A 24,458-nucleotide genomic window follows, 5' to 3' on the forward strand; every position below is an offset into this window, starting at 1 on the left:
GGACATGTTGAGAGCCCATGTCTCTCAAAGGCAGTCTGATTGGGAAAGGTATCTTCCACATTTAGAGTTTGCCTATAACAGTAGCAAGCATTCTGCTACTAGATTTAGCCCGTTCATGCTGATGTATGGGGTTGAGCCTAAATCCCCGATATCTATTGGCTTAGAAAAAGTCAAGGAACGCCAGGCTTGTGATTTCTTGTATGACATGCAAGAAATGCTCGAATTGGCTAAGGATAGTATAAGAACGGCTCGTGATCGAGTCACTACTTATGCTAATCAAAAGAGTTCTCCAAGGACTCTAGATGTGGGACAATGGGTCTATCTGAAGATACCCAAGGATTCCAAGACTATGCGAACAATAAAGCATTATAAGCTTTCAACTAGATATTGTGATCCGTTCTTGATCACAAAGAAAATTGGCCAAGTTGCCTATAAACTGGCTCTTCCTTCGGATGTTAGTGTACATCCATAGTTTCATGTCAGCCGCCTTAAAGTAAAATTGGGCGAAGCTGATGTTGTTGTGCCCATTGAGGCAAATGTATGGCAAGATATGCAAACTGAGTATATTCCTCGAGAACCAGAGGCAGTTTTAGATCATCGTACCCGTCATTCGCGCCAAAAGGCTTATGAGAGTATTTAATTAAATGGAAGGGTCAATATGAAAGGTTTGCTACTTGGGAACTAATTAGAGCTCTGAAAGCTTAGTATCCCCACTTGATTGATGAGGACATCAATGGTTCTGAAGGGGGGAAGTATGTTATGTCCCGCTCTTAGGAGAGGGGATCTAGTCGAGACGGGTGTTCAGTGTCCGGGCGGACGTAGCGTGAACACGGCCAGTGTGGTTGGCCATTATTATAAAAGGGAGGCCAAGGCCTCATTTGCAGTTATCGACCCCCAGAGTGCCAGTGGTTAGCCCGCGAGGCTAGGAGTGTGCGGGTCACCTCGAGGAGGTGAGGCCGGGTGGTATGGGACGCTCGGTCTTACAGGTGCATGCCTACGTCCTCGGACGCTGGCCCCAACACGGGGGAGCTGCCGGGTGGTGGCTATGGTCGGGTGGTTCGTCCGACCTTTGTCTGCAAGCGGTCCGTGTAGCCGGGAGATCCACTCCCTGCTTTCGTTTCAATGTGGTTGTGGGAGCCACGAGAATTGCATTTGATGCTACTCCTGATCCTACAGGTCATATACACGATTGACTCTGACACAGGGATAGTTGCTATTAATGGCAGAACCCTTCAAATAACTGCTGCAACGCCAGCCCATGTGTTTGGTTTGCCTTTTGATTCAAAACCCCAACCTTGCTCAGTTGATGTGATTAGCAGTTTCCTGAAGGAAACCCCTAAGGCCAGAAAGAAGCGGAAAGATGGGGGCAAGAGCATTCTAGTTTCGGCTCTTGAACACAAAGCAGTATACAAGTTTGCTGCTGAAGCGATCAGCGTGAAGAATGACCCCACTTATGTCTCTAAGTAGCTCTTCAGCATGTTATTAGCTAAAACAATGAACAGGAAGGCAACAATCAATTTGAGGTCAATCATGTTTATTTAACAATTTAATGACTTAAACAGCCAAAGTGCAGACCCAACGTCTGTTCAAGGCATGGTATGTCTGTAATTTTTCTATTGGGCAACCAACATACCGTGCATGTGAATGTTCAGAATGCCTTGGCAAAGATTACTGGAGGAGCAGCACCCAAGGACCAGACTACCGGTCAGGAATCTAAGGAAGAACAGACTGCTGTGGTGACAGTGGGAACCAAGAGGGATCAAGCTCAGACAGAGGCGACAACATCCAAACCAGCATTGAAGACAATTTTTTTTGGGACCAAGGTTCAACTCAAAGCTCGGACTAAGCAAGTTGTTCTAACAGCAATTGTTCAGACAACCACAACGTGAGTTGCTGCAAAGGCCCCTGGAATTTCAGCTGACAAAGCAATCGTATTGTTAGGAACACCACTAGAAACTACAATTTATGAAGAAGTCTGATCAGACAACCACAACGTCAGTCGCCGCTGGGGCCCTGGGAACTTCGGCCAACAAAACATTCGTGCTACTAGGAACCTTATCAGAAACTACAACTGAAGTGTCAAAGAAGTCTGATCAAGACACAACATTTGAACAAACTATTGTAGTGACTTCTTCGATAGTGGCGACATCAGTAGATAGGTTGTAGGCTTTGCAAAGAAACCCAAGTGTGGGTAATTTAGTCGTAAATACATCTGGAAAGTTACTTATTCCCTATTGGTTGCCTGTACTCACCTATGAGACTGATGGGACAGACACAGAAACAGGGACTGATGGATGCGTCACCACAATCGAGACGGGGTGAAACACCATTGTTAATGCAGTAGGTCAAATGATGGAAGCCCAGAGCTCTATCAAACAATCTGATGCTACTTGTCTGGAGGCAGAGCTTGAAAAAGAAATCATCAGGTCTGAAGAACTATGAAAAGAGAATATGCATATCAAAGATCTTCTGATCAATCCTGGCAGAGAGCAAGAAGGCTATTAAAGCACTTCAACAATAAGTTTAGCTCGTGAAAAACCAAAACTCAACTCTCAGTGCAGACAAATGGAAGTTGACCAAGGATAGCAATGCTCAGAGGACACAGAAGACAACGATGCTTAACAGTTTAAAGGATGTGCATGTCACAAGACGGGCACCATGTGCCAATAGAAAAGAACAGACTGAACAGACTTTTAGCACTTCAATAACAACTGAAACTGAAAGAGAGAGAGAGCACACTCGACACGGAGTGGCGGAATTCCACCCTAGAGAGTATTTGCCCCAAACCTTGGCGCCCCTTTTGATATTTCTTTATATTACTTGAACTCAGTACAATGCTGGTACCTGCGCTGTGCACCTTTTCACTGAAGCGTGCCAGAGACTGAGCCCTCTGTACTTATCTAAAGGCCCTTGGCCTTGAAAAGCAGTTTACATGAAAAGCTTGAAACTCAAAAGCAACTGGTTCAAAAGCTGGCGCTGAAAATCAGCCAGCATAAATCACGGAAATCCGTATAGGCTGCCACGTCAGCAAGTCAGCGCAAAATCCGGGTGTCCATACATACCTTGCAGGTATCTTGTAATGATCTCCACTGCTCCACGATGCATTATACTAGTGTCAGTCATCGTGTGACTGATAATCCCAACTGCAAATGCTCCTACTGTAGTTGCTATGTTGGGTCTCAACACTAAGAGGTCGTACATGAGAGTCCCGAAGGCTGATGACAAACATGTAATCTGTGCTAGCATATCTGTGGCAATCGTATCAACGCCATGTGTAGTGACCTCTGCCAATCTATCCAAAACAAGAATCTCAACGATCATTGCATCACCACCAAAACTAGTCACTCATGGACGTGTCAATCTTGACTTCAGGGTAGTCGTCACTCCCTCGTCGTCCATAGGGACTGTATCCACGTGTCCAGGCATCACCATACCAACCTGTAGCATGAGCATGTCGAAAAACCCCATATTAGTCATCTCCGTGGTAGGAGCATCTCTGTCCTAAGAGGGTCAAGCTGCTGTGTCTCGCTAGAGCATGGCTGCTCTTAACTCTGTAGCAACAGACATGTCATGCACAAAAATCTGGAGATCTGCGAGAGAGACTCGTCTCATCTTTCGTTGACACGTTTGCAACACATTCGAGACTATGTCGTCTCCTACCTTAGATACATGCATAGGGTAGACCAAGCCAATCTTGGCTCCTCTCGCAATGACTAACGAACTGCATTGCATTTGGAAAGAGTGCTCTCTAAGCAGTATTCGACATCCACTGTCTCTCAACTGTCTCATCGAGATCAAACTTTGTCTCAGTTGAGGAAGGTATTACACATGAAGTGTGTATGATGCACTGCTGGGCAGTGACAAACATACGTCTCGTACGCCCTCTATGTCACTCGTTGAACCATCAGCAAGTCGCACACAACCAATTTTCCCGCTAGAAAAACTACTAAACCACTCACGACATAGTGTGACATGGAAAGCAACGACGCCATCCAGTAACCACTGTGGAGAAAGTGTGCTATTCATAAGACATATCTACAAGAGATATACTCGAGGCAAGCGTGACATCACCGTCACTGGCATATACCACCACTACAATTGGATCTCTAATGTGTGTTAAAGCGGCATTTGCATATCGCTCACACCCCCTCTGCTGTCTCATGCGTCTAAAGCAATGTTATCTAATGTGTCATGTGTGACCACTATGCCAACATCTCAAGTGTCGACACGAACGAGAACATTGTCTCACATGAGGAATTGTCGTGGACTCAGAACTGTGACACATATCGACTGCCATAAGTGACTAACAATGGTGAATCTTGGGCAAAAACCGACAGAGTTTCCTCTTTATCTGGAGCAAAATCTCTACAACAGCTATGGCTTTACAACAATACAAGGCCAATGTGCATAAACCAATGTTGAAGAAAGTGCACAGATCCTGGAACGGAAGAAGCTCCTTGCAGGAAGAAAATGCTCTCAAATTCTCTCGTAGTAGCGTAACCACACTGTGCTTTGCAATCATCACACTGATGCAAGTTTCAATTGCCAAATGTACTTGGAACCTCCAGAGACTATAACCAGTGACCACCTCTAAACTGTATGCAACTCATGATCGGAAGTTTGTCGATTAAAAACAGTGCATACCACGAATCTACCTGTAGCCAGTACGAGCATACCACAAATCTCACTCTTGCGAGAGTGGGTACAAGAACACCAATCTGTGTGGAGAGTATAATCTCGATCAATGTCAAAGTGGGAGTAAATCTTGACCACTAAAGCATCAGAGAGTAAGCTGCATATACGTAGAAAACATGGCGAGAATTTGGGGAGAAACGGATAGAGTTTCCCTTGAAATTCAAGCAAAATCTCACCAAAACCTCATAGATCATAAAGAGACACTCATTGTCTTAGCAGAAAATCCTCATATGGTATACATAAAGTTGCCAAAAGTTCGGTAATCTAGCTCAGTTGTGAATGAGCAGCTCTATGAACAACTATGTCTATCCAAATTCCTTGTAAACCTATGAATCTGCACTTGCGAGCTGTAACTAGCTCACTTGGTATCCGCATATTTATACATAGCAAAACCTGCACAAAATCGTGTTGGAAATACTCTCTGAAGTACCCCACACTGCCACACATGAGCACAATGGCTGTGTCGCATAATCTGCAGGTGAAAGGGCAACCAGCGAGTTGAAAACCTCAGCCAAAATTTTCTCCGTCTGTCGGAATGAAAAATACACACAAAAGTGGACTACCTGTAAGCATACTAAACAGAAGAACGTGCAAAGCTATATTACCTTGCAGAGTGATGCAAAAAACTCCTAAATTTGCTCGGAGTTTGCAGAAAATTTCTTCTGCAAAGTTGAAGGGCATGAAAAATTGGTGGTTAGCGCGGAAATGAGCGTAAAAGGCCGCTTCTAAGTTGGTGAAATAGATGTGCAAAAATGTAATGTTGTATACCCTCGATCAACAAAAAGTCGAATCAATCTACATAAAAATTGATGACGAATTTGGGAAAACTTTCTTTTGCAAAGTTGTAGACTGTGTTGAAAGGGAGGGCTATTGTGGACAAAATTTGTAGATTTGCAATCTATAAGGAGAAAAACGACTTGCAAAATAATGCTGCTACACACACAATTTTTAGGGCACCTTCACCTACACACTGTCTTCCACACTCTTTTTTGAGCTTCCACAAGAGCATACGTCACTCTCAACAGAGCTCACAAGCTCCCATTGTGTCCTCAAAAAGCTTCCAAGCTTCCTTGATCTCTCCACCGCCGAGAGCGAGCAAGCTATCGCCTTGGAGCTCTCGACGTCGCCATACTTTCCGTCATTTCCATGCACTCTAATACCAGTTGAAGGGTGCGCGAATGTGGTGCGTGTGCGGAGAGGAAGAAGGAGAGAGGAGCAGGAGACACAGGATGTGGGTGGAGCTACTCACCACAATATGTGAGAGAGCTCCTTATTCTTCTATCTAGTAAAGAATAAGGTGTGTGTACAAATGATGGGCGACCGTACGTCTTTAGCACATTTGGCTGAGGTAAGAGGCACACCGCCTTTACCCCAACTCAGAAAAAGCACCGTATTAGTTAGCAAGAGGTCAATAGCATACTAGGGCTCTCACTAGAGCAGATAAAGGCAAAGATGTGCTGATTGATCTGGATTGAGAAGAGGACCAAGATCACTCTACCGAGTGCCCTCAACCTGAACAAGAAGTTACGAGGGGAGAAGGCCCTTAATTTCAGAACTTTCTACACGATGAGTACGCATATTCAGACTAGAGAGGTTCCAAATGTTGCATGTAGGGGCAAAAAGAATGATCGACTAGTGGAAGATAGTCAGCAATCATGAACAGGTAGCTCCCCTCTTATGTCACCGGTTTGCTTGAGATGGTTTCTTTCCTTACATTTTGTTTGTTGCTCTCATAGGGGTACTTTTCATTTTATCATAGAGGTACTTTTCTTTTTTTCTCATGGTTTCTGTTTGTTTAGATTGCTTGCTTGTATGCGCCTTGTGTCTTTTGTGTGTGATGCTTGTGCTTGTGGATTTGCATGTGCTTGGGGTGAGTGTGTTCTACATGACTGCTTGTGGTCGAGGTGTGCGCGCGTGTATGTGCCTATTCAGCTTGTTTATTGCTTGTTCTTTTGTGGTTTTTCTCTTGTTTGATGGGTGATGTAGGTATAGAATTGGTTTGGTGGGTGTGTTGGGCTGTTTTTGCCTCGCCTTTAGATTTGCACCGTACAGGTTGAAGAATGTCATAGCCTTGTTGATCATTGCTAGGGATGACTAGGGGCTATCTCTCTCCCGGATCTTTGGTGCAGACTCTTCTTGCAGTGGTGATGTCTCTCTTGCTAGGATGCGTTGTTGTATATGGCCTTGGAGATCTGGAGTTGGCTATTGGAGATTCTTTGGTGGAGTTTTCAGCCTCCTCTCGATTCACTCGGGACCATGGTCATATCACATGGGATTATACTCTGCCCCAATAATTCATTCTACATTCATCATACATATCACCTTGATGTTTACATAGCCCTCACTTTGTTATCCTGCTTTTGTACTTCCTTTGGATGATAGGCCATTAGGCATCTCCAAAGTCCTCTTTTGTACATAGAATACCTCCTTTCTTGGGCCCCCCCCCCCCCCCCCCCCCCCCCCCCCCCCCACACACACACACACACACACACAAATGAAATGAAATGTTATATTAACGTCTTCAAAAGGCCAGAGTGACCTATGAGACCAAACTGATACAAAAGTGGTGAGTTTGTTACAATGTCTGAAAAGTGTGAAAATGTGAAAATAAATGCGAAAAAACTAAATACAAAGTATTAGATAAACTTCTTAGGAGCATTTTGGGTGTCTGGCTAGAATGCTTCTAATCCTTTGTTGTAGTCTCCTCCGGTGAAGTGTGCTTCTGCATCTCGGTCGTGGTCGTCTCGATTGAGCTCAATGAGGGTGCCTTTGGTATGAATGTGGGTACTCCTTTGTGCTCGCTGCTAGCCTCTCGCTTCTCCTTCCATTCCTGCTTCTCTCTCTCTCTCTCTCTCTCGATGATGATGATGATGATGATGATGATGAAATGAAATGAAATGGTATGATATATTAACGTCTACAAAAGGCGAACATGACCTATGAGACCAACAAATCACAAATTGGTGAATCTAATACAAAGTCTGTGTGTTGAAAGAAAGACTAACATCCTAAACAAAATGTTGTAGTGAAAGTGAAAGTGGGGAAAAGACTAGAGACTCTCCAGTCAATACAAAGGTACAAAATAATGAGGGATGAAAGAAACTTAAGCTACTAAGAAGGGGATAATCCTTTTGCTCATAGTAAATCCAGCATCGGTTGGTGTTGGATCTCCTTGATGTCCTCCATGGTCAAAAACGTGACTGGGTGTTGTGCTAGCGCGCTAAAATAATCCAAATCCTCCTCTGTAATCTTCGTCTATGTTGAGAGAGAGAGAGAGAGAGAGAGAAGAAAGAAAGAAAGAAAGATTTTTAACGTCTATGTCAGGCCGAAATCGGCCTATGAGACAAATCAAATGTACATTGTGTGTATGTCATCCGTCTATCGGAAAGACAAATGAAACAAAATTGATACAAAACTGAACTGAATGTAGGTAGTGGAGTATCTGAGGAGGGATGGAGCTCTATCTCTAGGGGTATATGCATGTCTGTATGCTCAAGGTAGTACAATCATGAGAATGCATCAAGCTATCTAGCTCCATCCTGTACTAATGGGGGGATGTAAGATGTGGTACATGGGTGGGTCTGGTGCCAAGGCTACCCGGATGAAAGCTGTCGGGTCAGCCCTCATCTGAGCCACTTGCTCCTCAGTGGCACGGCGCTCCCGGGTCGGATCTCCTCGATCTGTCGGTGGTGGGAGCTCGCGCCCCTGTAGCCTGTGACTCGTGGTCGTCGTCTAGCTCGGTTCACCTCCGCCTGTGGGAGTGTCACTCCCCTGTGAGTGTCTGGTGAGGGGGGGGGCAGAAATCCTCTGAAAGAAGTCTGTGAGCTGCGACTGTCTCCCCTCTGTCTGTGTAGCTGTGTGTGGCTGTAGTAGTGTGTCCCGATGGCTCTGTATCTCTAGTAAGAAACGTCCGAGCTGTCTCTGATCTCGAGATTCCATGATCTCTCGGAGAGTGGGCTGTCCTCTAAATAGGGCCTCATACCTGCCTCTGATCTCAGTGTATGCTCTGCATCTACATGCAAAGTGCTCCTCACTCTCCACCTCCTCTGTGCAGGCTCTGCAGATTCGCTCCCCCCTGGGAACACCAGTATGTCTCCCGATCTCAATCTCTAACCTGTGTGAAGCCACTCTCAGCTGACCAATCGCCACCCGTGAGCTATGTGGCATATATGTGTCCATGTAGCGTGGTCTTTGTATGAACCCCCCAGACAATATGGTGAGAAACTGGTCTCTGTAATCTGACATCCTCGTCCCCAAGCTAGGTGCCTCCCAGACTCTCCTAGTGTATAGCTGCCACAGATCCTGTCTCAATACCAAGTTCCTCTCACTGCGAGAGAGGTGAACATATGGTGAGTGGGGGTCGTACTGGAATGGTGGTAGGCTCTCCATGTCAAGACCGTGTCCCTCAAACCATGCTCTGACCTGTGAGTACCATGCTCTCTCATGCCCGCTCTCTGATAGCTGTATAGCTGCCTCAAATGCTCTACGGGTAAGTCTGTCAGGAGGTAGCTCTCTCATCCTCTGGATGAAGCAAACTGTCTGGAATAGTGCCTCTACAACCATAGGTGGTGTGGCGAGCTCGGCTCTAATAATGTCGTGTGGCACTGTCTTCTTGCTGCGGAGCAAGCGTGAGATCATATATACCTGTGGTCTCTCAAGTTGTGTCCACTGGTCAGCTGTCAATCCTGGTGCCCATACTGCCGCCGAGTACATCAAGGCCGGGGTGACTAAGGTGTCGAAAAGCCACCCCTTCGTGCGGGGCTCCTGAAAGTGTGCCTGGTGGCACCTCCGCTCTAGCATGGCCAGAGCTGCATATCCTCGGGTGAGCCTGTCAACAGCAGCCTGCCTCATAGTGAAGGGTCTTGGTAGGCTGGTGAATGTGATGCCAAGGTAGACATAGGAGGTGACTACATCAACCTGTCCTCCTGCTGCTGTGAAGGTGGCGGCGCTCCTCACTGCACTGGATGTGTGAAAGATCATAACCTTGGTTTTGCCAAGGTTCACAATCAACCCCCTGTGTGTGCTGAATTCGTCCAAGGCCTCAAGATGGCGTTGCAAGCCCTCGGGTGACTCTGAAATCAACACAATATCATCAGCATATAACATGATGTGGACCGGAGTACCTGCCAAGTCGCTCCCCTCTCCCCCTGCTCGCAGTATGTAGTCGGAGATCTCGTCGATGTATAGCCCAAAGAGTGTCGGGGAGAGTGGGCATCCTTGCTTAACACCAATGGTGCTAGCAATGGTCTCTGAAAAACCGCCTGGGCAACGAACCCGACCCGTCACCCTCTCATAGAGAGCATATATGGCCCAAATCATCTCTGTTGGTACCCCAATGCTGTGAAGGCGCTGGAAGAGTCTCTCGCGTGGGACTGTGTCAAAGGCCTTGCGGAAGTCCACAAAGCAGCAGTAAAGCCTCTTCTTCCGCGCCTTTGCCCCATCAATGAGGCAGCGCAGAACGAAGATGTGGTCAATGGTGGAGAAGGCTCGTCTGAAACCTGCCTGGCCCGGAGCTCGTAAACCCTCGATCTCTGCGTAGCAGCTGAGCTGTGCCTCAAGTATTGCTCCATATAGCTTGGCCATCGTGTGGCCAATCATGATAGTCCTGTAGTTCCCTGGGTCCAGGGTGTCGCCAGATTTGTGGATAGGCACTATGGTGTGCTGTGTCCACTCCTCTGGGAAGCCCTCCCCTAAAGCCCGGTTGAAGACATGTGCAATCAACGGGGCTATAGTGGAGGCCGCATAAATGATGTGCTCACTCTGTAATCCAGTATGGTCAGCTGATCGTCTGTGCTGCATGCGGCGTATGGCCCTCTCTACCATCTCTGCTGTAAAGAAGGAGGAGCACGTGGGGCGAGGCTCGTGTGGTTGTGGAATAGGAGGCTGCCCTGGCACTTCATAAAGTCGCTCTGCATAATCATGCCATATCTGTGGATCCTCAATAGCTGTAGTCGGACGTGGCTCGCGCAGGGTGCGCCATGCCGTCGCGCTATCCATGCTCATGAATAGGCGGTATAGCTCAAGCTCCTGTGCCTCTTCGAATGCTCGCCGCTTTTGGCGTGTCAGCATCTTCATATGCCGTCTGGCCTCTCTCTCTGTGATCTCTCCTAAGGCTCGCCGTGCATGGAGGCGTCTGTATAGCTCTCTGCACTCATCATCATACCAGCGGTTCTGAGGCATAGCCCCGGGGGGGGGAGTGCGTCCTGTGTGAGTGGTGTGTGGAAAAGAGCTAATAGCTGAAGTGTGGAGAACGGAAGAGATATGTGATGTGAGAACTGAGAGTGGTGTGGATGGGTGGAGGAGACATAGGCCATGTTCGACCTTGGCCGAGTAAATAGGGGCTAGCTCATGTGTGAAATGGATGGTGGTGTGTGGAGTGTGTGTTGTGGAGCTGTGTGTGATGGTATCTCCGGTAATGGAGAAAGAGAGGTATGTGTGGTCGGCTCCGATGGGTATGGGTGGAATGGTGAAGGATGTGATAAGGTGTGTAGCCTCCCTGGGTCCCAGAATATAGTCGACTGTACTCCCCCCTCCTCCTGCAACTCCATGTGGCATACAAGTCAGGCCCCCTGAGGTGGGCCACTGGACCATCCCGTTATAAATAACGAGACGGTGCTGGGAGCCAAGTCGAAGTAGATGTCGTCCGTAAGCTGTGACTGGAGCTCTGTCTGCTGTGTCTCTCATAGTAGCCTCCTCATCTAGAGTGTGTAGTGTCTCTGGGTCCTCATGGTCATATGTCTCACACTGCTCACTGCGTGTACGAGCATTGAAGTCTCCCATAAGGAAGACTTCACCCAGTGTGGAGTACTCCATAATCTCCTCCGTGAGGCATGCGTACGGTGACTCCTGCTCAATAGGGGCGAATCTGGAGCCTGTGGGAGCAAAGTAGCAAAGGGCAATGTAGACGATCCTGTCTCGTGAGAGCTCGAGGCGAATCCACATGTAGCGGGCCTGTGGGTCCCGGGCAACAATCTGTAGTCTGCTGTGAAGCCCCTGTCTAAAGAGTATGGCCACTCCTCCTGAGCCGCGAGTGGTGCGCTGGCGCATACATCCTCGATGTAGAGACTCCCACTGGAATCCATGTATCCGTGGTAACCCTCTCTCCGGGCTCTCGTGTGTCTCTGTAAGTAGAATGATGTCTCGACCTCTCATCACCTCCTCAAGTTTCTCTGGGTGTGTCCATAGGTCTCCATTGCAATTCCAAACCGTGACATGAATCTCCTCGTGTGTCCCACAGGCCGCGAGTCCCTATGCGATGGTCTTGCCATCAATGATAACCCTACCATCCCGATATACTGCCTTCTTCCCTTCTTTGCGGGCTTGGTGGACTCGAGGCATGCACGCGCGACGGTGATCTTGTTGCATCTTTGTGAGGTCATCATCAAGATAAATCGGGGGGCCGTCTATCCCTCTCAAGATGATCCTCTTTCGGAGGAAGGAAGTTCGAGACTCCTCGGAGGCGAATTGGGGATGAGAGCTCTTTTCTTTGGATCTTTGCCGGCTCTCCAAACTTTGGAGAAAGGGATCTCTTCTTCCTTGTATCCCACTTTCTTGCATAAAGCTTTCCCATCGCTTTCGGGTGTAGACCCTTCTTCTTCTTTGATGCCGGTCACTCGCACATTGAGACGGCGAGCTTGTCGCATCTTCTCCTCTTCGATGGTTGTGTGTACGATGAGTACCTCATCTTTTTGGGCTTCCTCTCTTGCTACCTTCTTGATGTTCTTTTTGACCACTTCGACCCATCCTTCTTTGGTGGCCTCTAATTTGTCCTCAATGCTTGCGGTGAGGGCTTTGGTGATCTCCTCCTTGAGGGCTTCCTTAGCCTCCCCTTTAATCTCTCCTTCCTCGGGGGTGAGGGATGTGAGGGAAGCATGAAGGAGATCGATTTGTGCCTTCATCTCTTCTTGCTCTTTCCTCCATCTCTCCCTCTCCTTCTCGTTCTCCCGTTCCCTTCTCTCCTTCTCCTCTTTGAGATTTTGGATTTCCGCTCTCATGTCCTCCTCCTCTTCGTTCCATAGCTTGATGAAGTTGGCTTTCTCCTCCTTCCATATTTCTCTCTCCATCCGCCATTCCTTCATGTCCTTCTCCAATTGTGCAAGCCTCTTATTCGTGAGCATGAAGGACGACGTCTTCGTTGTCGGTGTCGGCGTCTTGATGATGGGGGAAGACATGGTTGGCTTCGTAGCTACCCTCTCTTCATATTGTGAAGAAGAGGGGAGAAGGGGAAGAGAACACTCAGCTTGTGTGTATGCAGCGGGCAGGGGATGGGGATGGGGTGTGTGTGTTCAGTGGATGGGCTGGTCGTCTTGGCGTGCAGGGAGCAGCGCACAGGGAGGGGGGCAGCGCGCAGGAGGGAGCAGCACACAGGGGTGGGGCAGCGCGCAGGGGAGGCAGCGCGCAGGAGGGAGCCACGCGCAGGGAGCAGCGCGCAGGGGTGGGGCAGCGCGCAGGGGAGCCACGCGCAGAGAGAGAGAGAGAGAGAGAGAGAGAGAGAGAGAGAGAGAGAGAGAGAGAGGGATTTTCATGATTTTTAAACAGAGTAGAGTTGGCACGCTGCATTGCTGATCCTAAATGTGCTGCAAATGTTGCTTGTTTGCAAACGTGCAACAACAAGCCTGACGAGACCGAATGCCAGGTATTTTGACTTCCATATTTTGGTTGAACACCTTAGGTGTCTTGTAATTCATGGCTGGAAGGTAGAATTGGGAATTAGTGTGAAATTGAAACAAAAGAAAATTTGCAACTGTTTAGTTGAGAAACAGCATAGTACACAGCATGCTTTGCTCTCTTTTGTGTCTCGAGGGAATATGTTTCTGATAGAAGGTGTTGGCTTGAGATCTGATGTAGGCAGCTTGTCAAATTTAGTTTGCATGCTGGCTGATTTGCAGGATTTCTGGCCTTTTCATACCTTCAGTTTTATGATAAGTTTTCCATAAAAGAAAATATAGTCAGTGTTTGGATGCCCTATCGCACGACTTAATGGGTTGCTTGGCCGTCAAAGTCTGAGAAATGTTCCTTAATAATAAAAGGTTTCTTGAAGTAGCAGTGTAAAGGTGTAAAGATAAAAAAGCTAGTTCATTTGATTGCCAATATTTTTGACAAAAACTCAAACTGGTGGTCTCAGGTTATGTTTCAGTGCAAATTGTTCAATGGTAGTACCGCATGTCGGTCGTCACTTGGTAGATGTAGCTCCACGTGGTGGGCCTTAGGCACAGAGTATTGATTTTCCATTGTGATAAACAGCTCCCGCTCCCCACCTTAAGCAACCACCGTACTTCTGATTATGGTGTCTACTAAAGGTCTACAACGCTCTACTTAGCGGCCTTCACCAGATGTCTTCCATCTTGGTTGGAAACCTTTACCCGCAACACATGCTCCTGGTTGCTGCCCAAACATGTGAGCGTTAGGTTGCTCGTCAGCCTCCCCCGTGCAATGTAGAGGAAACCCCTTGGAGGGGCTCCCCGGTCTTGCTTCTGCCAGGCCTACAGCGAGCTCTGCAAGCCTAGGGCCCTACATCGAGTTGCGGTGGTTGGTATCCGTGGAGGAGTGGAAGTTTCTTGCCCTCGCGGAACCATGGTAAAAGTTGGTAAGCAGGTCTACTTTGTTTTTCTTCTAGCTTGTAAGTGTAGGTGTGAATGAAGTTTATGTTTCTTTCATTTGATTTCGTCGGTTTCTTATGTGTTGCTATCTTCTCCTTTGTTCTTGCCTTCTTTTTTTCCTTGTGTTTAGCACATTGTGTTTATTTGGGTTTACGTTTGCTGGCTTGCCACTCTGTTCTCGGCTCGTGCTATTAGGTTTCTACATCAGGTTTTCAAAGCTGTTGTCCCCCGAGTCTCCTTCATTGTCTTTTCGTGGAGTTCCCTCCTAGCTGGCTTTCAGTAGCCACCTTCAGCAAGTGGATAGGTTTCTACCCTGGGTAATAGCTCCTTGTTAGCTCTAATGCAGTGATGTGTTACGCATCTTATGGCATTCTCTTGCAGTTTCTTGGTGATGTCAATTGCCTCTTCTCTCTCATCTACATCACTGTCAGCTCTCTTCCTTTTGTCTTTCCATTACCTGTTGCTATCAGGTTCCATTTCTACCCTGGCTAATAGGCTAATAGCTCCTTGTTAGCTGTAGTGCAGTGTTGTGTTACGTATCTTATGGCATTCTCTTGCAGTTCCTTGGTGATGTGAGTTGCCTCTTCTCTCTCATCTTCTCACCGTTAGCTCTCTTCCTTTTGTCTTTCCATTGCCTGTTGCTATCATGTTCCACCAGTTGGTGGGTAATGCCCGACGTTTAGCTCTTGCCATTAAAGATGCTCCTTGTCCTTTTCAGTGCTGGTGGCTTCTGATGGTTCCGGTTTCAATTAGAGGAGTTTGCTCTTGGTGGAAGTGCCTATCTTTTAAGGCTGCTGTCATCCTCATCCTCTCTCACTTAGCTTGTGAGGGCACTTTTTACTCTCTTTAGGAGATCTGTGTTTTCTGAGAGAGAGAGAAATGAAATGAAATGTTATATGAACGTCTTCAAAAGGCCAGAATGACCTATGAGACCAAACTGATATAAAAGTGGTGAATCTGTTACAATGTCTGGGTACCTTAGTACTAAAGTACTAAGTGTGAAAAGTGTGAAAGTAAAGTGAAAAAACTAAATACAAAGTATTAAATAAACTTCTTAGGAGCATTCTGGGTGTCTGGCTAGAATGCTTCGAATCCTTTGTTGTAGTCTCCTCCGGTGAAGTGTGCTTCTGCATCTTGGTCGTGGTCGTCTCGATTTCCTAAGCTCAATCGCTCTGTCAATTAGGGTGCCTTTGGTATGAATGTGGGTACTCCTTTGTGTTGGCTGCTGGCCTCTTGCTTCCCCTTCCACTCCTGCTTCTCTCGATCCGAAGAAGTCTGTGATCTGCCTCTGAGGCCGTAGTGCTCTTTGTCTTCTGATTAGATTATCCCTGTGCCGATGTAGTTCCAGTAGGTACAAGCCTAAGCATCTTTGATCTTGGTATTGCACGATTCTATCTAGAGGTCCAAAGCCTTCTTTAAAGAGGCAATGAAAACGCCCACGTATCTCATAGTATACTGTGCAGTGGCATATATAGTGTAAATCTGTCTCCGGCTCCATTCCACATAACTTGCAAATTCTACTCTCAGGTGGGATTCCCCTAAATCTGCCAAATTCAATTTCCAACTGGTGTGAGGATGTACGAATCTGACCAATAGCACATCTCAAACCATGAGACAGGTGGGTATCCATGTAACTCGGGCAAATCACAAATCCATCTTCAGATAGTTGTAGGAAGTTTTCTTTGTAGTCGGCCATCTTCGTGCCCAATTCTTGTGTAGGGTCTACCCATGTCCTCTTAGTATCCAACTGTATAAGATCCTGTCGGATGATTTTATTAATCTCCGTTCGTGTAATTGCCAGTGACGGAGCCTCAAGAGAGTATTGGAAGGGGGGTAATCTTTCCATACTGAACCCGTGTCTCTGAAACCACGAGGACAGTTGCGGATACCAGCATGATGTATCCCCTTTTATTGCCAATTGGAGAGAGGATTCGAGGGCCAGTCTAGTATATCGGCCATTATTTGTATCCCACAAACCATGTATAAAGGACACTGATCTGGTAAGAGCTTCAATTTCTATCGGAGGGGCCGCTAGTTCCGCTCGGGTAATCGCGTGTGGTACGGAGGCCTTGGCTCTAATCATTCGGGAAATCATAGATACCAAAGGTCTCTCCATTGACTTCCAATTATCCTGATCCACAGATGGTCCCCAAATCTGGACCCCATAAAGCATAGCCGAAGCCACCACAGTATCAAAGAGCCAAAGTTTTGTTCGTGGTTCCTGAAACTGCACTTGTGAACACATCCTCTCCAACCCTCCCAGGGCTGCAGAGGCTCTGGATAATCTAGCATCCGCTGCTTTCTTAAGAGTAAACTTCGGTCCTGCAAATACCACCCCAAGGTATGTGTATGCATCTGTGTACTCTACTGTATCCTGGCCATATGCAAATGTAGGTGCCGATCTCCTAACCCACTGCGGTGTGGTGTTAAACACCATAACTTTGGTTTTACCCAAGTTTACCGACAGTCCACTGTCCTCCGTGAATTTATGTAATGCATCTAGCTGCCTCTGCATTCCATCTGCTGATTCTGCTATCAATACAATATCATCTGCATACAACAACAAAGGGATCCATGACCCTGCAAGTTGAGCACCTCTGTCACCTTCTCTATCAATGTAATCTGATACCTCATCTATGTACATACCAAATAAAGTAGGGGACAGTGGGCATCCCTGCTTTACTCCAGCGGTGGAGTGAACAATGTTGGAATCCCCTTCTGGAGTACGTACATAACCAGTTACTGACCCGTATAAGGCCATGATCCCCCAAATAATCTCTTTGGGGACCCCTAACTCTTGCATCCTACGCATCAATGTGGCCCTTGGTATTGTATCAAAAGCTTTCCGAAAATCCACAAAGCAACAATACATCCTTCTCCTGTTTGCTCTTCCTTCCTCAATAATGGCTGTGAGCGTAAGAATATGATCTAAAGTGGAATAACCCCTTCTGAATCTAGCTTGTCCAGTTGCCCTTATGCCCTCATTCTCTGCCCATCTACTCAATTTTTGTTCCAGAATGGATGCGTACAGTCGGGTCAAAGTGTGACCTACCATAATGGTACGGTAGTTCCCGGGTATCATAGGATCCCCTGACTTGAAAATAGGTACGATAGTAGATAATTTCCAAGATTCAGGTAATCCTTCACACATGACCCGATTAAACAGACGAGCAAGGACTTCTGAAAGTAGATCCCTGGCATGGATCAGATGTTCTGCTACTAAACCATCATGATCATATGCTCTTCTTGTCTTCATCTTATCAATGGCTTTTTCCACCATTTCCGTAGTAAAGAAAGTACTAGTAGCAGGGCATGGCTCTAGCGGATCTGGTAATGGAGGCTGTCCAGATACCATATATAACGATGTTACATATTGACCCCAGATCTCAGGAGAAGTAATCGTCGGAGGCGGTGAGTGCTCGTGAAATAAGCCCCAGGCCTCATGTGAGTCCTGACTCAAGAAGAGCTGATATAAATCCTTCTCCAGTTTGGCTAAAAATGCCCTTTTCTTGTGACGTACTATACGCCGAAGAGCAATCTGAGACTGCTTATATGTGATGATCCCAAGTGTAAGCTCTTTCTGGACCTGGGTTCTCGTCTCTCTGCATTCCTCGTCATACCAACTGTTTTGAGGCATGTTCCCAGATCCTCTCTTCTGATCAGGTTGAGTATGTGGGTATGCCTCTTGTGCTGCTCCATGTAGTATCTCTGTTAATTGAGAAGTAATCTCCTCTACAGTATATACTGGCTCGGCTGTCCACATCCTATTATAGATCTTTTCCACATAGACTGAATCAGTTTCTGGCGTGAAAGTATATCTTGTGTGTGTCTTCTTCCTTTGTACTTGAGAGGCATTGTATTGGAAGGAGATTGATAAGGTCAATAGAGCATGATCCACTGCAATCCCAACCGGTCTGGGTCCCACCTTAAATTCCTTGATACCAGAAATAAAGCTTGGTGAAGTCATGACATAATCCACTGTACTGGCCCCATGCCTGTGCGGGAAGCATGTGAATCCCCCAGATAACGGGAAATTCTCTAGACCATTAAGTATGGCCAAACCATGTATAGTTGCCATCTCCATGAGATGTCTCCCATATTCAGTGTGTTCTTTATCCTGTGAGTTTCTAGTAAGCCCCCTTTGTGATAAATCCACTTCTCTGAGCATTTCCTCAGAAGTATCATAGAATACTGCTTGAGAGTTGGCCGTTCTAGCATTAAAGTCTCCTAAGAGAACGATGTCTCCATCTCTAGAGAACTCCCATATATCATTATTCAATATGGAGAAAGGGGATTGTCCTTTAGGTGAGGAGTAGACTGAGGTACTCGGAGGGAAGTAGCATATAGCGATATATAGAAATCTACCTGTCTCGGCTCTCATTCTCACCCACATATACCTTGCTTGCTCATCTTTCCTGATAATCTGTAGTAGTGGTTTCAGCTCCTCCTTAAATAAGACTGCTACTCCTCCTGAACCCCGGCTACCCTGTAGAGATCTCTTGTCTGGTCGACCAACTGTTTCCCATAAATAACCCTTCACATGTGGCATACGTTGTCCCGGTATCTGGCGTGTCTCTGAGTAGAAAACTATGTCTCTGTCCCTAAAGCTGTCTTCAAAGGCACCTACATCTAGCCTATATGATCCATTACAATTCCACACCGCTATCCGGAGCGTCGCCCCATAGGTCTCGCACTGTCATGTTGAGTTCCAGAACCACTACTTTCCCTCCTCTATAAAAGGCGATTTTCCCCTTTTCTCTTGCTGCCCTGATCTCTGGCATCAACTCTTGCATGTGTGTCACTTGTGCCAATGTAAGGTCATCTCCTAGGAAAATACCGGTTTTCTTAAGAGTTGGCCTCTTTTTTAGAAATTCTTTCCTTATTTCTATATTCGGGAATCGGAGAATAAGTGCCCTATCCTTTACATTTCCCTTCTCATCGATTCCTTTCTTGCCCACTCTCCATGCACTTGTGTGAGTAGGCTCTGTGATGCCCATGCGTTGTAGCAGTTCCTTCACTTCTTCATCTACATTCTCTTTGTCTTTGACTCCTATGACCCGCACATGCAGAGCCCGAGTCTTCCTTTTCTGCTCTTCCTCAATGGTCATATTAATAATGGTAGAAGTAGGTGTGGTCTCGAGCATCTAGGCCTTCCCTTTCTTCGCATCCTCAATCCATTTCTCTGCTTCATCAACCTTTTCTTGTGTCTTCACAAGACGTTCCGCCCACGAAGATGCTGCTTTCGATTTTTGTTCATCTCCTTCTCGTAGAGTTTTCATCTGATCCTTCATGTCCTTGAGCTCCTTCAGCACCGAAGGTTGGTCATCTCCCTTCTCCTTAGTTGCAGATTTGCAAGCTGCAAGTTCTCCTTTTAGCTCCTCGATTATTGCATCCTTTTCCCCCATGTGTTTTTCCATATTTGTTCTCCATGCTTCAAAACTTGCTATTGCCTCATCGAGTTTCTTTTGCATAACGCATTCTGCTACATTTACTTCGGTCTTGATTAGGTCTCGTAATTCCGTTTTCAAGCTCTGAATCTCCTCATTCTGTATCCCCCGGATCTCTCTCCTTAGTTCTCTCATCATGTCTCCATACATGGAGTTCGTGTAGCTCTCAGCGCTCGCGTGCATTTCCTTCCTGATGTCATCTCTCATGTAGTTTAGCTCTGATTTGAGCATCACTTGGACCTTCTCCATCATTAGTTCATCATGTATCTTGGACATTTTCCCCACTCGTAATGATCCTGGTGATAGTACAGTATCTCTGTTTCTCCGCTTAAATGTAGCTGTTGTCTTTTCTGGGGTGGTGTAGCTATCTACACCCGGCCCTTCCCCTTCGGTAGACGGATCCATCGAACCCGACCCGCAAATGTGGCGACCCCTGCTACAAGATGATGGAGAATGGAGATCGTATTAAGACTTTTCAGGCTGACGTGCTCGTGAAGGAGCAGCACAACTGACGTGCGCGTGAACCAAACTCCGGCAACTGACGCGCCTTTTGTGGAATTTCTCGCGCGTGAAGGAGCAGTAACCGGCAGCCTTAGGCGATAGAGAGATGGGCAGCCTTAGGCGATAGGCTAACTCAATAACACGCGATAAGCAACCTTAGGCGATAGGCTAACTCAACAGCTTGCGATAGGCAGCCGTAGGCGATAGGCGATATGCAGCCTTACGCGATGAAGCTCACGATAGACAGCCTTAGGCGATAGAGAGAGAGGAGCTGACTGCGTGTGCCTCCAGGCCACCTGCGTATTGCTCTCCCGTTCGCCCTCGCTGCCCAAGGCAGGTGCGCTACCTCCTCCAGCTCACCCGCGGACCAGTCCAGGTGCAGGTCCGCGCAGCCTAACTGTTTGCCTGAGTTGCCCTGGCCTCACCTCTGCTGTGCGTCGTCCCCTGCGCAACCTGGGGTACAGAGAGTCCACCCACGACCTGGGGTTCAGGGCTTGTGCAACGCGAACCTACCTAGAGAGAGAGAGAGAGAGAGAGAGAGAGAGAGAGAGAGAGAGAGTACTGGAAGGTCAAATATGACCTACTGGCCCAAAGAAACATATTATATGGGGTGTGCAGAGCTGATAAGTGACTCGCGATGCTCAACAATTGTGGAAATGAGTGTCATAATAGAGCGTCCACATTGCGGTTGGGAGAGGAATGTGTGTAGGAAAAACTCCTCTCTGAAAATGTGGGGAAAGCAAGCTCTAATGTGATCAACAGCTGAGCACTCAAGTAGGATATGATGCCTTGGAAAGGTGCAAGTGGACATTGCATGGCTAGTGTGAAACGGTTGCGGCCGAACAGGCCAATTAGCATTGAATTTTGATGAGGATGGAAGCCTAGGTGTGCCAAATGGAAGTTGGGCCACTCGCAAGTCACTTACAACTGTATAAGTTGTAAGTGGGAACCAGGTAAGTTGGTGGGAACTAGGGAATTAACTCAAAAGAGGCAAACTAGACACTTGGTGGCTCCGGAGGGTTTTTGCCAGATCCATCAGCAAGAGGGGGCACCCAATTGTGAGAGGAGGCTGATTGGGAGTTATTGTGAATTACAGAGTGTGTGAGTAGTGGGTGCAGGTTCACAGCTTTAATGGAAAGCTTGCCTTCTCCTTTGTCTCATGTAGCGCGATGATTTGCTCTCGTGCATCTCTCTCTCTCCCCTTTGCGCATATGGTAATGCCCCACTAGTTGGGCTTCTCAGTTGAATATGTACAGTTTGGGGGTTTTATGCGCGTTTGCCAAGGCAAGAGCCTTCTGATAATTGCTAATCCTCCACAAGTACGCACAGTTCCATCGCGATAGATTGCCAATTTGGAGTGTTTCCTCACGTGAGAACTCATCCAAATTACAAGGGAAGTGTCCCATTGCGTGCGGGAACCCTTGGGACACACATAGACATGTTCGCTCCGCTAAAAACGATCCAAAACAAAGAATTACAGCCTGCTGTGTTTTTCTGCAGGTTTAGGGTTTCACACCTAAACTGCAAGAGAACGCCACGGGAGCCTCGGGAAGGCCTTGGGATGCTTAGATAGGTACGGCTTTGGGCACCTGGCAGTGACAAAACAGGGAATTACAGCACGCTGAAATTCTGTTACAGCTCACCAGAAAGCTTCTAAATTGTGAGGGAATCTGTCCTAGATAGGTACTTTTGACCTACAGGGGATTTGGCGTTGTTATGTTGTCGAAATTGGGTAAAAAATCTGCAATTTCAGCCCTTGCCAGGTTCTAACAGCTTTGTGAGACTATGATCTACGTGTTCGGGTCGTCTATTTTCAATTGAATACCGAAAGGGGCGTCAGTTTTTGGGGCCTACAAGGTGTCGGTCTCGTGTGCGCAGTGACATTCTAGTTGTTGGACGCATCTGTGCTCTCTTTTCTTCTTAGTTCTTTGTGTAAAGTAAACAGTAATTGAGATAGTACTGCCCTCTACTGTGTACAAGCCGGTTATACAAGGTGGAAGCACAGTTAGTAGCGCAAGAATGTTGCGCATGCCGGTGCAGCAGAGGCCACGCAAACACGCGAGCAATATCAGCAAAGTTAGGGTTTTGGCAACAGGGTACCCGCGTGACGCAGATGAGCAGAGAAGCTGCGCTTTAGGGTTCATGATTCGGAGCGTCCGTTTAGGGTTCTTGTCCCTCCAACAGAAGCTCTCTCTCTCTCTCTCTCTCTCTCTCTCTCTCTCTCTCTCTCTCCCTCCCAAGTGTGGTAGATTGGTTATGCCATTTCCCTCTTGAATAACAGGTCTTGAGTTCAACTCCTCGTCGGCTAGATCTTTAAGGTCTCTTGGGATAGTTTCCTACGACGTTAAAACTCTCTGCTTCTTCTTCTTCTCTCTCTCTCTCTCTCTCTCTCTCTCTCTCTCTCTCTCTCTCTCTCTCTCTCAGAGAAGATACCCGCCAGCCCATGAAGATACCCACCATGATTCAGCTGAAGTGAAGGACACAAGGAAGTGAAACAAACAAGCAAGAAAGATGGCGGTGCACTTCACGGTCACAAGCAAGAGGATGACAACCATTGAAAGAGAGTTGAAAGAATGCAAAGTTCACATGGAAGAGTGGAAGAAAGAGAAGAGCTCACTTCTTGAATGGAAAAAGAGGGAGGAAAAGGCGAGGGAACTAGAGCGCAAAGAGTTCCGGGTTGAAATTCAAGCTCTAAAAGGTAACATCTAAGCCCTTTGGAAGGAACTTGCCGAAACTAAAGAGAGAGGACGCCTTGAAGATGGAGAAATTCAGCCATCAATGATAGATGAGCTGAATATTATACGAGCTCAAGTGAAAGAGATAAAGGAGGAAGGAGAAAAGAAGACCTCATGGGTGGAGGTTCTCTCCAAAACGCAAAAGAAGGTGGAAGAGGCTGAAAAGTGGATTAAAGTTGTCAAGAAGGGGAAGGGCAAGGACACTTTGGCTACATTGGACATCATCAACAAGACACTTGAAGAGGAACAACGAAAAAGGGTACGTGCTCTACACGTGAGAGTGACCGGCCTAAAAGATTCAAATAGGTGGACCAAGAGGTGAAGAGCCTCATGTCAATGATGGGGGTGGAGAAGCCCTCGCACACACAAGCTTGGAGAGTGGGCAAGAAGAATGAAGGTAATGGGGAGAGTTCAAAAGAACGGGCTCTCATTTTGCGCTTTCCCTCCATGGAAGAAAAGAAAGACTTTTTAAAGAAGAGGCCAACCCTCAAGAAAACAGGTATCTTTTTAGGAGATGACCTTACCCTCTCACAGCTTGCACATATGAGAGAGGTCATGCTGGAGATTAGAGCAACAAGGGAAAAGGAAAAGTTAGCCTTTTACAGAGATGGGCGAGTAGTGATTACTGAGCGCCGCTCTACATGACGGTGCGAAACCTATGGGACCACTCTCAGGATGGCGGTTTGGAACTGTAATGGTTCGTATAGACTTGATGTGGGGGCCTTTGAGGACAGCTTTAGAAAAAGAGAAATTGTTTTCTATTTAGAGACTCATCAGGCTCCAGGACAGTTGATGCCGCATATATCAAGATACAGATGGGAGACAGCTTGCCGGACATGCACCAGATTTGAGCATGGGACTAGAGGATTAGGAGGTGTAGCAGTTCTTTTCAGAGAGGAGCTCAAGCCCCTCCTGCACATAGTTTGGAGAGATGATCAGGCCAGATACATGTGGGTGAGGCTGAGGGTAGAGACTGGACGTTTCTTGTACATCGCCATATGCTATTTTCCTCCCAGCACTTCAGTATATGCTTCACCCAGACGACAATCTCCTTATTTTGTACTTGATGATGATATTTGGGAGTTCTTTAGGGATGGAGACATCATACTATTGGGGGATTTCAATGCCCGTACATGCAGTTCACAGACGGTTTTCTATGACACCTCAGAGGAGATTCTTTGAGAGCTAGAGCCAGAGGAGATGGGGCTTGAGAGATGCTCACACGACAGAGTGCATACAGAGTATGGGAGATACCTCAGGGAGATGACGACTACTAATAGTTTAGCCATACTAAATGGCTTACCGACCTTCCCATCATCTACAGGTTTTACTTGTTTTCCACATAGACATGGGGCCAGTATTGTAGACTATGTTCTGACAAATCCGAGCTTTATCTCTCACATTTAGGATTTTACAATGGGGCCAAGGCCTGTTGGGATAGCAGTAGATCATGCACTTTTGACATTATCAGTCTCCTTTGA

The 24,458-nt window shown here is 47.0% G+C and overlaps 1 protein-coding gene across 1 annotated transcript in view; it reads left to right on the forward strand.

Moving 5' to 3' along the window:
- Positions 1–24,458, forward strand: part of NPQ1 (non-photochemical quenching 1) — a 65,672-nt gene that overhangs the window by 10,855 nt on the left and 30,359 nt on the right. Inside the window, exon 3 of the mRNA XM_086502301.1 lies at positions 13,234–13,330. Coding sequence (XP_086358427.1) covers positions 13,234–13,330 — 97 coding nt within the window. The remainder of the gene's footprint in view (positions 1–13,233; positions 13,331–24,458) is intronic.

The sequence above is a fragment of the Adiantum capillus-veneris genome, chromosome 26 (genome assembly GCF_014529385.1).
Source record: "Adiantum capillus-veneris isolate H3 chromosome 26, ASM1452938v2, whole genome shotgun sequence".
NCBI lineage: Eukaryota > Viridiplantae > Streptophyta > Polypodiopsida > Polypodiales > Pteridaceae > Adiantum > Adiantum capillus-veneris.